At 39.0% G+C, this 16,526-nt stretch overlaps 1 protein-coding gene across 1 annotated transcript in view; it reads right to left on the bottom strand.

The window, feature by feature from the left end:
* The window catches only part of WASF1 (WASP family member 1), a 171,379-nt gene that overhangs the window by 61,460 nt on the left and 93,393 nt on the right, over positions 1-16,526 (bottom strand). Inside the window, exon 2 of the mRNA XM_024194279.1 lies at positions 4,169-4,327. Coding sequence (XP_024050047.1) covers positions 4,169-4,301 — 133 coding nt within the window. The 5' untranslated portion in view covers positions 4,302-4,327. The remainder of the gene's footprint in view (positions 1-4,168; positions 4,328-16,526) is intronic.

Below are 16,526 nucleotides of genomic sequence, written 5' to 3'. Positions count from 1 at the left end.
CCCCCCCCCCCCCCCCCGGTATTAATAGATACTCTGAGTTAATTAATAAGTAAAAAGTGATTTTATTAAATACCGAAAGTAGGATTTAAGTGGTTCCAAGTAGTAACAGACAGAACAAAGTGAATTACCAAGTAAAATAAAATAGAACATGCAAATCTATGTCTAAGAAACTGAATACAAATAAAACCTCACCAGTTCCAGTAAGCTTCCTTTTACAGACTAGTCTCCTGCTAGTCTAGGTCCAGCAATCACTCACACCCCCTGTAGTTACTGTCCTTTGTTCCAGTTTCTTTCAGGTATCCTTGGGGGTGGAGAGGCTATCTCTTTAGCCAGCTGAAGACAAAATGGAGGGGTCTCCTAGGGGTTTAAATAGACTTTCTCTTGGGGGTGGATACCCCCTTCCTCACTCCTATGCAAAGTCCAGCTCCAAGATGGAGTTATGGAGTCACATGGGCAAGCCACATTCCTGGGAAGGTTCAGATGTGGATTGGCGTCTTCGAATTCATTGTTGGCTTAAGTGGTTTTTGATTGGGCACTTAATTTGCACTTTTCCCAAGAAGCTGACCAAGTGCTCTACTAGGCTAGTTAAAATCAAGCAAGTATACAGCCAATATTCCTAACTTCAAGTACAAAAATGATACATACATACAAATAGGATTAATAGATTCAGTAGATCATAACCTTTACAGAGATATGTTACATGGTATATGTAGCACAAAACATATTCTAGTTATGTCATATATACATTCATAAGCATATTCCATAAAGCCTTATGGGGGGAACTGTCACAGTGACCTCAACAAATAATGTATTCCATCCCCTTGCACTGAGCCATGAACCCTTGACAAGTGTCTGTCTAATCTGATGGTGATTCCATAACCTCCTTTGGAAGCTTATTCCAAAACTTAACTGTCAGTACACCTCTACCCCGATATAACGCTGTCCTCAGGAGCCAAAAAAATCTTACCGTGTTATAGGTGAAACCGCATTATATCGAACTTGCTTTGATCCGCCGGAGTGCGCAGCCCTGCCCTCTCCCCCCCCCCCCCGAGCGCTGCTTTACCGCGTTATATCCGAATTCATGTTATATCAGGCCGCATTATTTCGGGGTAGAGGTGTATATTTGGAAAGATTTCCTTAATACCTTACCTAAATCTCCTGTGCTACAGATTAAGCCAATTAATTCTTGTCCGATCTTCTGTGGACATAGAAAACAATCGATCACCACCCTTCTTATAACAGCCCTTAAGATATATGAAGATTGTTATCAGGTCTCCTCCTCAGTCATCTTTTTTCAAGACTAAATGTGCCCATTTTTCTAACCTCTCCTCATGGTCAGGTTTTCTAAACCATTTATCATTTTTGTTGCTCTCCTCTAGATTCTCTCCAATTTATCCATATTTGTCTTAAAGTGTGGTGCCTGGACCTCGACACAGTACTCCAACTGAGGCCTCACCAGCACCAAGCAGAGTGGGACAATCACCTCCCATGTCTTACATATGACACTGCTGTTAATACATCCCAGAATGACATTAGCCTTTTTCATAACTGCATCACACTGTTGGCTCATATTCAATTTGTGATCCATTATAACCCCAAGATCCTTTTCATCAGTGCTACTGCCTAGCCAGTTATTCCCCATTTTGTAGTTGTGTTTTTGATTTTTTCTTCCTAGGTGCAGTACTTTGCACTTCTCTTTCTTGAATTTTATTTTGGAGGTTTCAGACCAATTCTCCAATTTGTCAAGTCATTTTGGGGAATTCTAATCCAGTTCTCCAAAGGGCTTGCAACCTCTTCCGGCATGGTGTCACCTGTAATTTTTATAAGTGTACTCTCTACTCCATTATCCAAGTCACTAATCAAAATATTTAACTGCTCTGGACCCAAGACGGACTCCTGTGGGATCCCACTAGATTCTCTCAGTTTGACAGCAAATCATTGATAACTACTCTGAGTATGGTTTTTCAACCAGTTATGCACCCATCTTATAATAATTTCATCTAGATCAAATTTCCCTAGTTTGCTTATGAGAATATCATGTGGGACTGTGTCAAAATCCTTATTAAAAAGGACATACATCTACTGCTTTCCCCCAGCCACTAGGCCAGTAACCTCGTCAAAGAAGAAAATTAGGCTGGTTGGCAGGATTTGTTCTTGACAAATCCATGTTGGCTATTACCTATTACCCTATTATCCTCTAGGTACTTATAAATTAATTGTTTAATGATTTGTTCCAGTATCTTTCCAGGTATTGAAGGTAGGCTGACTGGTCTATCATTCCCCGGGTCCTCTTTGTTGCCCTTTTTAAAGATAAGTACTATGTTTGCCCTTCTCCAGTTCTCTGGGACCCCGCCTATCCTCTGAGAGTTCTCGAAGATAATCACTAACAGTTCCAAGATTGCTTTGGGTAGTTCCTTAAGTACCCTTAAGTGAATTCTGAAGCGAAGTAGGCATTGAACACCTCAGCCTTCTTAATATCATCCATTATTAGCTCTCCTTTCCCTCTAAGTAGGGGGCCAACACTTCCCTTTGTCTTTCTCTTGCTCTTTATGTATTTATAGAACCTCTTCTTATGGTGGCAGGCGGGATCGAACTGGGGACCTCTGGAGCCAAAAGGCTGCTAGCTAAGGCTGTAGAGCAGAATCATTTAACTCTCTCTCTAAGTGGTCTGAGTGCCACTAGATGGGACAGAACACCACACCCAAAAGGTGTGTGGGTTACATTATGTCCTTTGTTTTGTATCTTAGATTTTCTCATTTTGTCCCTTCATGCTTGTATTATTCTTTTGTACTCAACTGTAGCCATTTGTTCATGTTTCGACTTTTTGTAGGATTGCTTTTTTACTTTCAGGTTATTAAAGAGCTTCTAATGAGTCATATTAGCCTCTTAGTATTCTTTCTATCTTTCCTTCACATCAGATTAGTTTGTTGTTGTGCCTTTAATATTATCTCTTTGAGAATCTGCCAACTCTCCTGAACTCCTTTTTACCATAGATTTTCTTAATGATCACAACATAATCCAGAGTGTTTGTATTGTGTAATACTGTTATAATTAGGTGACTGATAACACTTACTGTCAGCTTCAAGCCTAACAAACCATACATTAAGGCCATAGCATAATTACACTTTAACATAAGTCCAATTATGTCCTATTACTTACTCAAAAATTGCATTTGGTTAGCCAGTACTGACTTATATGGCTAGAAGGCCATGTCTTACTGTTAACTTTGACTAACTGTAGTGCCATATAGCTGAATACCTTTGAGGGTTGTTACTGGGAAAGATCATTTTTTAGCCCAATCTTGCTCTCACTGAAGTCAATGATAAAATAATCACTGACTACAATAGGAGCAGGTACGAGGGTCCATGATAACTCCTATAAATAATAATAATAAATAATAATAAATTAGTGGAGATATCCTATCTCCTAGAACTGGAAGGGACCTTGAAACGTCATCGAGTCCAGCCCCCTGCCTTCACTAGCAGGACCAAATACTGATTTTGCCCCATATCCCTAAGTGGCCCCCTCAAGGATTGAACTCACAACCCTGGGTTTAAGCAGGCCAATGCTCAAACCACTGAACTATCCCTCCCACCCTGTCAGTCCTATGCCTTCCTTATTCTTGATATCAAGTTTCCAGAATTTTTTGCCCCTTGAAGGGACACAATTCCCAGTAGGAGGGGGGAGAACAAGTATAAAGTGGAAATCAATAAGGGGGAGGAAATGATGAAAGGTGGTTGGGATGATAGAGGCAGAAGAAACTGCTCCTCAACACGACAGCTATATTTTCAAGCATGCTAACTGTGCTGTTCATTTCTGATGCTAACTTTACTGTTCACTCAGTCAGTAATGTTAAGACAGAGACACTGACATTGTAAATTTGGAAAAGCCAAGAGTGCTCTTTGCCTGTTATCTACCTGTTTTGTGGAGGCTTACGTCTCCAGAACTGTCAGTCAGCACCTTTCATGAGCACTAAATTAATTTACATGATAACAAAAGAAAACATAAGGTTCAGAGCAGTTTGTGTAATACAAGGTTGATAGAGAAATAAGGCTTTTTTGTTTCATTTTAAATTTGAAAATGTGGATCTGTTTCATCTATAAAAACTGTAAGCAAATGACATTTTAGTTTGAAATGAATTGTAAAGTTAATAGTACAATGTACTTACTTAGACTACTCAGTTGTCTAATTATATTTGCCAAGGAGATATTGGTGACACATTCCAGTTCATTCTTGATGCCTCTGGGCAGTGCCGTGTGACACAGGTGCCTGGGGTCTATGTTTCTTTTCACTAATGGCATTTTGAGATATCAGAGGGCTAGCACACCTGTGAAGAAATTAAACAGAAGCATTATTATAGCTTTCCTTAACTATTTTGGTACAGATCATTACATCCAATCAAGTCATTAATACTGGCAAGATTAAAATACCTTCACATTTAGGTGAAGAAGGGATTTCTTTGGCTTGAAAGGTTAGTTACATGAACCTGTATGTTTGAGTCTGATTTTTAACCCTGTGAACTTTTATCTGACTACTGTGTCAATGATACTATGAACATTTTGTTACTATTCATATTTTTCTGAAAAAGATGGAAAACCCTCTTTTGTACTGTAATTGTATCTTTCTCGACACACTAGTTCCTTATTCAGGCAAAATCCAATGGGCAAATCCTCTTGATTTATGGGAGGAAGTCATACTCCCTTTTTCAAATCAGAGTGGTAGCCGTCTTAGTCTGTATCAGCAAAAACAATGAGGAGTCCTTGTGGCACCTTAGAGACTAATGAATTTATTTGGGCATAAGCTTTCGTGGGCTAAAACCCACTTCCTCAGATGCATGGAGTGAAAAATACAGTAAGCAGTATAAATATTACAGCACATGAAAAGATGGGAGTTGCCTTTCCAAGTGGGGAGTCAGTGAATTAGCAGTGAGACAGTTAGCTCGGCTTAAAATGTATCTGGTAAAAGCAGAGATTTCTCACTCCATTTGTGGTAGAGCATCCTCAGGCTGTTCCAACCGATGGAGGCATAAAATAATAAATTAACTGCCTTTTGCAGCAGAGGAGACTTTTTCCATGGTCAGTTTACAGGTGGGTCTATAGCACTTTCTCTGGCAGAGTGGAAGTTTTTGGCTTATAGATGAAAGCTAGATGGTGTACTGGCGGTAGAGGGTAGGAGGACTGCATTAAAGCTTATACTGGAATCTTAAGTGAGTATTTCTAGATTTTCCGATATTTAAGTGTTTTGAACTCTAATTACACACTTCTAAATTGCTGACTCTGTTGGGAAATTTGGAGTTGAGTTAAAAAAATTAAGCATTGTATTTTAAACCCTAAATCAGAACTTTGTAATTTTTACATGCGTTTTGCATTATGTCTACAACAGTCTCATAATGCTGTTTTAAATTAAAACTATTTACAACTCTAATTCCATTTTTGTTTGGGAATTTCTTGAGGGTCTTTCCCCCCCCTCTTCTTTAATGAATGAAAACTTGATGTAGAAGGAGTCACTACAATTTGGAGAAAAAGAGCAGGTGGACCTGGGACATCTCTGAAGCTTATAAGAAGGAGATTTGGCCATCACCTAGTTTGCTCCCTCTTCCTATAGTACTTGTCAATCTGCAGGAATCCTGCCCGAGTGTTCTTGCTAGTTCCCTGAAGTTTGTAAATAATTCAGGAGTCCCTATAAATCTCACAAACACTCCAGGAGCACCTGCAGGCTGGGACTGAAACATTTGTAGGGAAGGAGTTTCCAAACCAGCAAGTTATGCCTACAGCATGTGTTATTTTTACAGAATTACTCATGAAGATAAATTTGTGGAGAATTTGCTAGTTTCCAGAAGTTTATTTTTTTCTATAGCAAATATCATTTCTATTAACCCAGCATAACTCAATAAAACCGATGCAAGAGTCCTGATTGAGATCTAGCAAATACAACACATTTGAAATTAACTATGGATTCACTCTTATGGTTCCATAATAGAAAATAAATGTGTCAGTCTGTTGTACATATAAACGAAACATCCAATGTATGAGTAATGTTCTTCAGAACCAATTAAATATTAATTACCTTCCTGATTACTTCATTAATGATGCTATTGTGTGCACAAATGGAAGCAGATTCAACTGTTCTATTAAAAACACAGGGGGGAAAAATCAGTGACTATTATTAAATATAGACGCTCCCCGACTTACACAAACGTTCTGTTCCAGAACGCCTTGCATAACTCGAATTTTGCATAAGTTGGAAAAGTATACCCAACCATTACGCAAAAAACAACAACAACAACAACAAAAATAAAATAAAATAAAATAAAATAAAAAACCTTGCATTTCTAGCTTACGGAACTTTTTCCATAAGTGCAGGTTTGCGTCAGTTGGGTTTGCGTAACCCGGGTTTGTGTAACCCGGGGGACGTCTGTAGAGGTAAAATTCAGTATGGAAAGAAACTTCATTTTCAAACTTCCAAAAGCATAACTAGTAAAAATTTATATATAAAAGAAAGTTGACAGCTCTCACTGTTCATGGATATAAAGGAGGCAAAAAAATCTGTAAATCTGTTAATCAATTGACATCAAGTGGATATTTTCTCTGTCTTCTTTATTTATTTATTAATATTTAATTGTCCAATCAAGGTATGACTGAATGTTATATAGTTTTATTTTTCCCACTGATTTTACACCAGTGATGAAACAATGTGATTAAATTTAAATAAATATATATATATATAGATCAAACTTCGGCCCTCAGATGGTGGGTTGATGAGTTTCTTATAAATGTGTGTAACAACAAGAATAATAAAATGCAATTAAAGTCTATGTTATGTAATCTTTAGCAGTTAGCTAAAAATTTTAAATAATAACGGCACCTGTCAGTATATTTAGTGGAATTGAATTGTCTAAAGGGTTTACATGATAAAACTCATTTTACAAAGGAGGACTGATATTTGCATAAACTTGTCAGACATTGGCTCTGTCCAAGAGAAATTAAAAAAAAAATACACAAAATAATTTAATTTAAAAATAAAATAAAATTGGGGATTGATTTTTAAACAAATAAATAAATTTGGAGTTCCTTTACTTTACCTTCTGTTTTTTGAGAACTTGGGATGAACTCATTTCATACTTTCAAGCTTTTCTCTACAACCATGAGGGCTGGTTTTTTATTTTTAAACGACAGCTGAGATCCTCACACAATCACATGAACCTATAAAGCTTTAAGGAAAATATCAAAGATCTTGAGACTCGTGCTGAAAATCACAAGAGTTGGCAATGCTGTATGGTTAACCAAAACTGTGTAGTCTACACACCAAGCCTTAGTGGAGGGTGTCTTTTTGGGGTCAAATTTTACCTTGCAGGTGTTGTTCCCAGACACCAAAGAAAGATAAGACAAGCCACCAGGAATGAAGTTTAACAAGGCCACAACTTTATTAAATAACATATCTGGGAACTAGCCAGCAATAACTCACCCAGTGCAGGTCATCCCTCATTTCTAATCCATACCATCTGGTGGAGGGTTGCTATCTGCCTGCCACTCCTTTGTTCACAGGGTGGGAAGCTGCCATCACAGCCTCCCCCCCCCCCCATTAACCTGGCCCCAGCACTGTTTCTGGTCCCCCATTTCCCTCCCCTAATACAAGGGCTAAGGGGTGGACAGGAGGGTTTTGTCTCTGCTGTAGCAGTCATTAGGAGTCCTGAACCTATTCCCCTTTCAGAGATGCCTTCTCCCAATCTGCACCCAGTTCCACTTTATGAGGGAATCAGACCCCCTACTGAATGATTAGCTGCACTGGGCACCTGCCAAATTGCAACAAAAAGAAATTTTACAGCCGAATCTGCCCACCTGCTGAGGCAACTGAGAGAAAGGCAAGAAAACCTGCCCTGCCCAGAACAATCTGGCAGAGAAGGAAAAATTCCTTTGCAGCCGCAAAAAGATGTCTAGACATAATGCCTACAACAAGGCCTCAAAACCCAGTCCTTCTCTGATCCCCAAAGGTGTTTTACTTCCTGGCAGGCGGAAGACTTTATAAGCCCCTCCCCTTGGGTATGCAGAAGTCAACAGGTTCCCCTCCCTTCATCAAGCCCATGAGGAGGTAGAAGGCCCATGAGGAAGGGAAGGGTGTGTGTACAATCCTTAAAGGGGCAAAGAGTTTTCTTTTCTATGTCAGCTCACACAAAGCCTCTCACCTCTGAGGCTGTGGGTGAAGCAGGGGGTGGTACAGGTCTACACTGAGGATTATGTGGAACTGACCTAATCCCATGTTCTTTATAGAGACCTTGTGGACAGGTCTCTCACCAATGCCAGTATGCAAAGGGAGTGGGACCAGGTTCTGCCTCCTCCCCACCCCATTTGTAGTAGTGTTTACCCTCAAAGGGAGCAATCCCTGAGCTTCCTCAAATACAGAGACTGGGATTGTGACTGACCCTTATATGGGATGCCTGGAGAAAGGAAGCTCCTTGAAAACTCCTCTGCCACCTTCATACTGCATAAAGGCTAGTCACAATGTGATCCTTTATGTATTGAGTTAATAGTCTTTAAGTGCTATGCTTTCATTACAATAGCCATTAAATTCTGACAGATGTCACCAATTTTTTTTAAAGCAGTGAAAATGCTTTGGATCTGATTTTTCCTTGTTTAATTCCTACCACAATGTATAATGGCACTGGTGAAAAAAGAGAACACATTTTTAAAACCAATTTAATGACATTTGAATGAACTACACCTCTACCCCAATATAATGCGACCCGATATAACACGAATTCGAATATAACGGGGTAAAGCAGTGCTCCAGGGGGGTGGGGCTGCGCACTCCGGTGGATCAAAGCAAGTTCAATATAACACGGTTTCACCTATAACACGGTAAGATTTTTTGGCTCCCGAGGACAGCGTTATATCGGGGTAGAGGTGTACCTTTGAAAAGTGAGATATAGTTACTTAATCCACTATGTTACATGCAGGCACAGATGCATCCTCTGTCCTCTAAAAGCCTTCAGCAGCTAACTTTTCTTCCTCATTCTTACCTTTTTCAAATGCCTCTGGCAGCTGCAGAGGAACCTGTCTGTGGCACTTCTGCCCTGTACATGCACTACATCTCCAGTAGGAGCAATACTGTTAAAATGACAAGGATTATGTCAGTTTCATTCTGCTCCTAATGCTGAAGGAACACTTTGGGGAGCACCCCAACTCATTGCTTTATAAAGCTCTTTTGGATAGTCTGAGAGTTGCCAACATATGAAACCCAAAGTCTCTTCTATGAAAATAGGGTGTGTATGGAATGTTTAGGAATCTCCCCCTCCCACAACACCCACTGTTTAGCAAAAGAAATACAACTTTTTACTAAAAATTACAAGTTTTAGTGATTAACTTAACTTTCAAAATATTCACACAGATGGGGGACACCATTTTGAAGAGCGCCCTGCCCCCCATGTGACCTTGCGCACATCACACGTGCGATGTCACACAGGTGGGGGCAGGGTGGCGCACTCTTCAAAATGGCATTCACCATCTGAAACTGGACAAAACCACATCTTGTTTTGTCTTATACCGGACCCAGGACAAACTTTAAAAAAGCAGGACTGTCCAGCTTAAAAACGGACAAATGGCTTGCCTATCATGAGCACAGGCACAGGCATTATTTTCCCTTGCAGAATTGGCCTACAGAATTATTTCAGAAGTGTAAGGAGTATGGGAAAATGTTAAACTGCTGCAATCTTGTGACAAATGTAAACCCCAATTGTCAGGAAATAGGTCACATTTCCTATCAGGGACAGTCAGACAGGAAGAGTGGAAGGATGCAAATGTACATATAACTGAGAAAAAACCCAAATGCTCCACCTTTGCTGCTGACTTGCTGCCCACAAAACTCACTGGTATTTAATCTACATTTCAGTCTTATTCTTGGAAAGCTCATAGAATCTTCCAGATCAAGAGGACTTTTAAAAAGTTACTTCTGATTAAGTTCTATTTGGGGACTATCAACCTTGATAGTATTTCCTTAATGTTAACGAAAGTCATGTATCTATATCCCTACACAGTGTGCTGAAAAAGTAGCACTGAATGTTCTTGCTTTAACGGATTTAAATCAGACCTATATTTTCTTTAATATATTTTTTGTGCCTTAATATTGTCATGATTCTTGCTACCTATGTTTTAAAATACACAGTCCACTAATGCATTGTACAGCCCCAATTTTCAATCAAGCATTCTCAGACTGCTAGCAGAATGTTACATTTCAAAGTTTATGACAGTCAAATTTATTATATAGATTAAAAAAAAAAAACAGCAATAGAGTACATAACAGTCGTGTCTGCCTACACAGTCACGCACTACCAGTACCCAACTCATTGCTTTATAATGCATTTTGGGATACTCTGAAAGTTGCTAGCATATGAAACTCAAAGTCTCTTTTATGAAAGTGAGGTGGGGGGGACAGGGGGGGAGAGGGGTGGTGGTGGAAGTTTTAGGAATCTACTCCCCTCCTCCCAAAAAACCCCAAAAGACTATATTTCTTTTACTGAACCATGGATAATAAAGTTTCCCCAAAAATTGCAAGTTTTAGTGATTAACTTAACTTTCAAAATATTCTACTATACAAGTACTGAAGTAACATTCATGACATTACAGGAAACTTAGCAGCCATGGATTTATTGTGTATTGTTGATATCACAGCCTCAGATTTAGGGACAAATTCTGATATCTTGCCAGAGCAGCTCCACAGTGGTAGCAACAAGATTTCAGAGAAGAAGGCAAGCGTGTAAACGCCTAATTATGGTGCCTAGTACCAAGCTATCACTGAAGTTATATAATATTTACACTTTGGAGAAACCTGCATTATACTAGTCTACTCAAATTGGGTGTGTGAAATTTAGTAGTGTGTTAACTACATTTAAAAGTTAAAATTATGTGTCTAACAAACCAGTACTGGGCTCATGTCCTATAACTGCATATTACTTCAACTAGTGTTACTAGGAGATTTACACTTTAAATTCCTCTGCATGCAAGTGTATAAGCTTGAATAGAAACTGCTTCCCCACCATGCCGCCTATGGGGACTTGGGGATTTCCAGACCACTGGATTTGTGCTTATACAGGTAGGAAGAGAGGGCTACTCCTTAAGTATAAGTTAAACTTTTCCCTTCTGTGCAGACCTATTAGGAACTCGTATTGAGCACAAACTTCCAGTGGGCAGGACATGTGGAAGGTCAACTTTGCATCAACTTCACCTGTACACCCCATCTCAGGACTACGATGGGGATGGGCTTCTACAGTGTGAAGAATTCTGCAAGATGAAGGACTTTGCACTGGTCCTCTGTAAACAGTAAATGCTGAGATATGTGCTGAATGTCCTTCTTACCCTTGCTATTAGGATGGAGCATTCAGCACAAAGCCTTCTAATTTTTTGTTAACACCACCTGCAAATGCTTCAGGTGAGATAAACAGCATCCACATTTTGCCAACATCCACACTTTTGTTAAGTGGGAATGTTATTTGTTGCAGTTCTCTTAGATTATTTTCTGACTTGCAAGTCTAAATAGGGTTAAGTTTTTTTAAAAATCCATAATTTAAGAGGTTTTTCTCTCTTCATTTCTGGATTTCTGTATCTTAAATCGACAGCAAATGAGTTTCAATTTGTTATGCAATAATTATTTTTAATCATATCATCTTATTCAAGTTCTGGTCTGCACCTACTTTTATGTTATCTACAATGTAAAAGTGTTATTTGTGACTTTAAAGATTAATACATTTTTTTAATGCAGAAACAAAAATAACCAACTATCAGCTCCCAACAAACTTACCCATATTTAATTAACAAAGATGTATAGATTTACTTGGTGTCTAGCTTGTTATTAGCTGTAATTTATTTTTGTCTAAGAAAATAAACTATTTTATGGGCCTATTCCTACAAAGACCTGTCACAGGGTGAAGCACTTATTACCGTTAGTAGCAGAACTACTGAAGACAGTAAAGCACTAAGGGTATGTCTTCACTACCAGCCGGATCAGCGGGCAGCGATCGATCCAGCGGGGATCGATTTATCGTGTCTAGTCTAGACGTGATAAATTTATCCCCGAGCACTCTCCCGTCGACTCCTGTACTCCAGCTTGGTGAGAGGCACAGGCAGAGTCGACGGGGGAGCAGCAGCAGTCAACTCACGTTATTCACATAGCTGAAGTTGCGTAACTTAGATCGATCCCTCCTCCCCCAGGGTAGACCAGGCCTAAGCCTGTAGCATATCTGGCCCTTTGACATCTCCCCCATCCCCCGCATCAGCATCACACATGACCACCCCTCCCTGTTTTTTCAATAAGTTACATGTGTTAAATACCAGACGTCAATAGAGAGTAACACTTCAATTTTTAAAATTCATTTCCTTTCAATTAAATATTTTAAGCAAATTTTGAAATTAAAAATATGTATTTAGCTATTTTTCAGTAAAATAGTATGTAAAAATATTTTCCTAAAGGTAACACACACCGAAGTTACAACAAACAGAATTCTTGATTTAAACCAAAGTAACTAAAATACATTCAAACAGGATACTCAAAATAGAATTAAAGAATAGCAAATGTTACATTGCACTATTTAACTGATATTTCATATTTTATTATAATAATAATGCTTCTAGATATTTTTAATATGAACTTCTCTCCATTTCATATTTGCTGAAGGAATTTCTTTGCTGGCCCATGATACATTAAGTGTACAAGATGATGAAAAGGTTAGAGACTAGATTATCCAATATCATTATAAAGCTTCAAGCCAAACGAAAATATTAAAGGCAGAAAATGGTAAAACAACTTTTTTTTCAGATATTGAAGATATCACACTAAACTATAGTAGAAACACATAAAAGACCTTCCCCCTAATAGTTTACTACAAACAAAAGGGATGGCTTCCAAAAATGGGCACAAGATCTAATTATATATTACTGTGGCAAGAATGAAAGAATAATTAAATTCATAATATGCCATGCATACATTAACACAAATATATAAGTCACATACCTAGAGATATATTGTACATATATGTCCAGTTTTATTGTTATGGTCTTAACCAAGAAGAATCTGATGGCTCCTTGTATTCATTCTTCTACTGAAGCTTCTGAATATGTAGCATAATTTTAAAAAGATAATACATGCACAATTTTATCTGTATTATATTTCTATATAACTATGGTATATCTTTGTATTAGCTATATCATTTAAAATTACTACACATAACATACATACATAGACTTCAAAAGAGGACAGTTGCAGAGTTTTCTGGTAACACTATTAAAAATTCTTCAGATTATCCAGGGCTCATTATTTTTCTTCTAGAGAGCCCATTCAAATAATTTGATTTCAAAACATTTTGGAAGTACCCTGGGTTCTAATTTAAGCACAGCCAAGAATTAATAAATTAATTTTTAATTACAAGTTCTTCTCCACCCCCAAGAGGCTAAAAATGTATTAACGATATATAACTTACTATGCCATTTGAAATTGCTTTTTAAGACCTAGTGTTCATCTGATATTTTTTCCTCACACCATTAATCTATTCTTTCTGTTAACAGCTTCTGCATACAGTATATCACACAAAAGCCCTATGATGGATCACAACAAAAGCTCTTTGTAATCTTGACAGAGATAGATAACTAATCCAGTGTTAATTTAAATCCAACATCTCTAAAGCCAGAAATAAAGCATAACTTCTGAGGTTTTATCAAATCGATCATAATATATTATCATTGATGAAATTACATGATAACCTTATCAAAGAATTAAATTATATGAATTAAAACACACAACAGTTAAATCCCATAGATATTCATCTAGCACTTGAAGATAGCTATCTTTCAAATGCACACACCAATTTTACAACTCGATTCTAAAAAAATTATCACAGAGACACAAACCTGCTCTAAAATGGGTAGCGTGCTGCAGTAACAATAAATATTTAAAGAAAAAGTACCTGAACTTCACAGCAGCTAAGAAATGTAATGTAACCCCAGACAAAACCTGGTTGGCATAGAGAAGATATTCAGTTCTCACCTCCGCTACAGCATTAAACTTCACTGTTACTCATCAACGGTGTATCAACTTTTAGAATTCTACACACACAGAAAGCACAGTCAACCTAGTCAATCACAGAACTGTAGCACTATTAATCATACCGAACACCTCCAGTCATTGGATTGCTTGAAACGGGCTGGCTCTTGCACAAAGGAATTAGAATTCAACACACAGTGTCTTGCCTTAACAACAGAGCTATCTTACAAAGAAAACACAGAAGCACTCACCCCCAGTGACCAAAGACTTCCTTTTTTCCTCAGAAACGTGAAAGGAACCCCTAAAGGCAGAATGATTAAGAAATAATTATTCCTTTGGTTCCAAGCCATAATTGCTAAATATTAAATTATGACATGCCAGAAATGAGGGAAATGAGTGGCTATGCTGGGGGTGGAGAGAAGAGGAGGGAGGGGGGAATAAGACACACAGTCTATGCAGCTCATTGCACTGACCTTACTGTTGAATCCAAGAAGGAAATTGGATGCTAATGAAATAATAAATAATGTCAGACACCTACAATAGAACTGAGGTCCAGCGTACAAAGGTCTGTGACTAGGAAACCTGACACAACATGGGAGCTAATTATGCAGTTGCTATATATTAATCCACAAGTGACATACAATTGTTTTAATTATTACAACCATAGCTTCAGACACATTTGACTAAACAGTAGACAGTGTCATAAAATTACTTTATTAAAGCTTTTTGTGGCTGGATAGTTTTAAGTTTCTTATGCAAAACAAAAAAGACGTAGCTTAACTAGACATTTGAAAAAAGGTGATCAATCATTCTTTGCAATATTAAAATAAATCATAATTCTAAATAACAGCCTTTTAGCTTTCGAAAGTAAGTTTTATACTAAGGTCCCAAAACAGACACTTTGAATTTGCTAAATATTTACAGGATTTTAATTTGATGATTACTGCTAACTTTTTTTCAGCTTTAAAGAAAAGTTAAGATATGTCACATATTGAGTCAGATAGGCAGTAATGATCAGCTCATTATCACTAGCTGAGCTCCTTTCTATATGGATTTCTTCCCTTGCAAACAATAAAATTCCTCAGAAGGCAGGCTTGTTGCACAAGCCTGCCAATATCCATAAATAACATGCTGCCTTGTCTACTGAAGCCTTTTTTCTCTATAATGGTGACTCACATTTTAGCGTTATTTAAAGTGCCTGTTTGAACAGTGTTCTGTTGGGAAAAAAAGTTATTTAAATTGACAGAAAAGGTTGTTTACTTTCAAGCAGAGATGTTATTAAAAGCTCTGAAAATACTTACCTTTTGTAACTGTTCTTCGAGATGCATTGCTTATGTCCCTTCCATTGTAGGTGTGTGTGCTCGCCACATGCACTGGTGTCAGAAGTTTTTCCCTCAGTGGTATCCATAGGGGACCCGCTCTGGCACCATCTGGAGTGGCACGCGTATGCGCTGATATAAGGGATGCCCCCAGTTTCCCCCTCTCTCAGTTCTTTGTTGCCGGAACTCCGACAGAGGGGAAGGATGACGGGTCACGGAATGGACATGAGCAACACATCTCGAAGAACAGCAGTTAGGAAAGGTTACCATCTTTTCTTCTTCGAGTGCTTGCTCATGTCCATTTCATTGTAGGTGACTCCCAAGCAGTACCATTGGAGGCAGGTAGGAGTTCATGGACGTGTTGATTGCAACACAGCTCTGCCAAATCCAGCATCATCTCTGGCTTGCTGGGTGATGGCTTAATGGGTCGTGAATGTGTGTACCGAAGACCACGTCGCCCTGCAGATGTCCTGGATAGGGCCATGCGCCAGGAAGGCAGCCGAAGATACCTGAACCCTAGTCGAGTGAGCCTTTGCTATCGGTGGAGGCACAGCCTGCACCAACTAGTAACAAGTACGGATGCAGATGGTGATCCAATTCGAAATACTCTGAGAGGACACCGGGAGGTCCTTCATCCTGTCAGCTATCGTGATAAAGAGCCGGGTCGATCTGCAGAAGGGCTTGGTGCACTCCAGGTAGAAAGCCAGGGTGTCCCTGACTTCTAGAGTGTGCAGCCACCTCTCCTCATTGGTCGTGTGAGGCTTTGGACAGAACACTGGGAGGAAGACATCCTGGTTGACATGGAAGTGCAACACCACCTTTGGCAGGAACGCCAGATGGGGCCGCAGCTGGACCATGTCCTTGTAAAATACCATGTTCCGGGGGCTCCAAAGTGAGGACTTTAATTTTGGAGACACATCTAGCTGAGGTAATAGCTACAAGGAATGCAACCTTCCACGACAAGTGGGAAAGGGAACAAGAAGCCATAGGCTCAAAGGGTGGATCCATGAGCCTGGAGAGGACCAGGCTGAGGTCCCATTGGGGAACTGGGTCCCAGACCAGTGGAAAGAGTCTTTCAAGGCCTTTCAGGAACCTGATCGACATCTCATGTGAGAACACTGATCTACCCTGGATGCAAGGATGGAAGGCTGATATGGGAGCCAGATGCACCTTGATCGAAGA

This window comes from Terrapene carolina, unplaced genomic scaffold (assembly GCF_002925995.2).
Source record: "Terrapene carolina triunguis isolate 2854851 unplaced genomic scaffold, T_m_triunguis-2.0 Scaffold42, whole genome shotgun sequence".
NCBI classification, from domain to species: Eukaryota; Metazoa; Chordata; order Testudines; family Emydidae; genus Terrapene; species Terrapene triunguis.
This window is presented reverse-complemented; position numbering and strand designations above follow the sequence as displayed.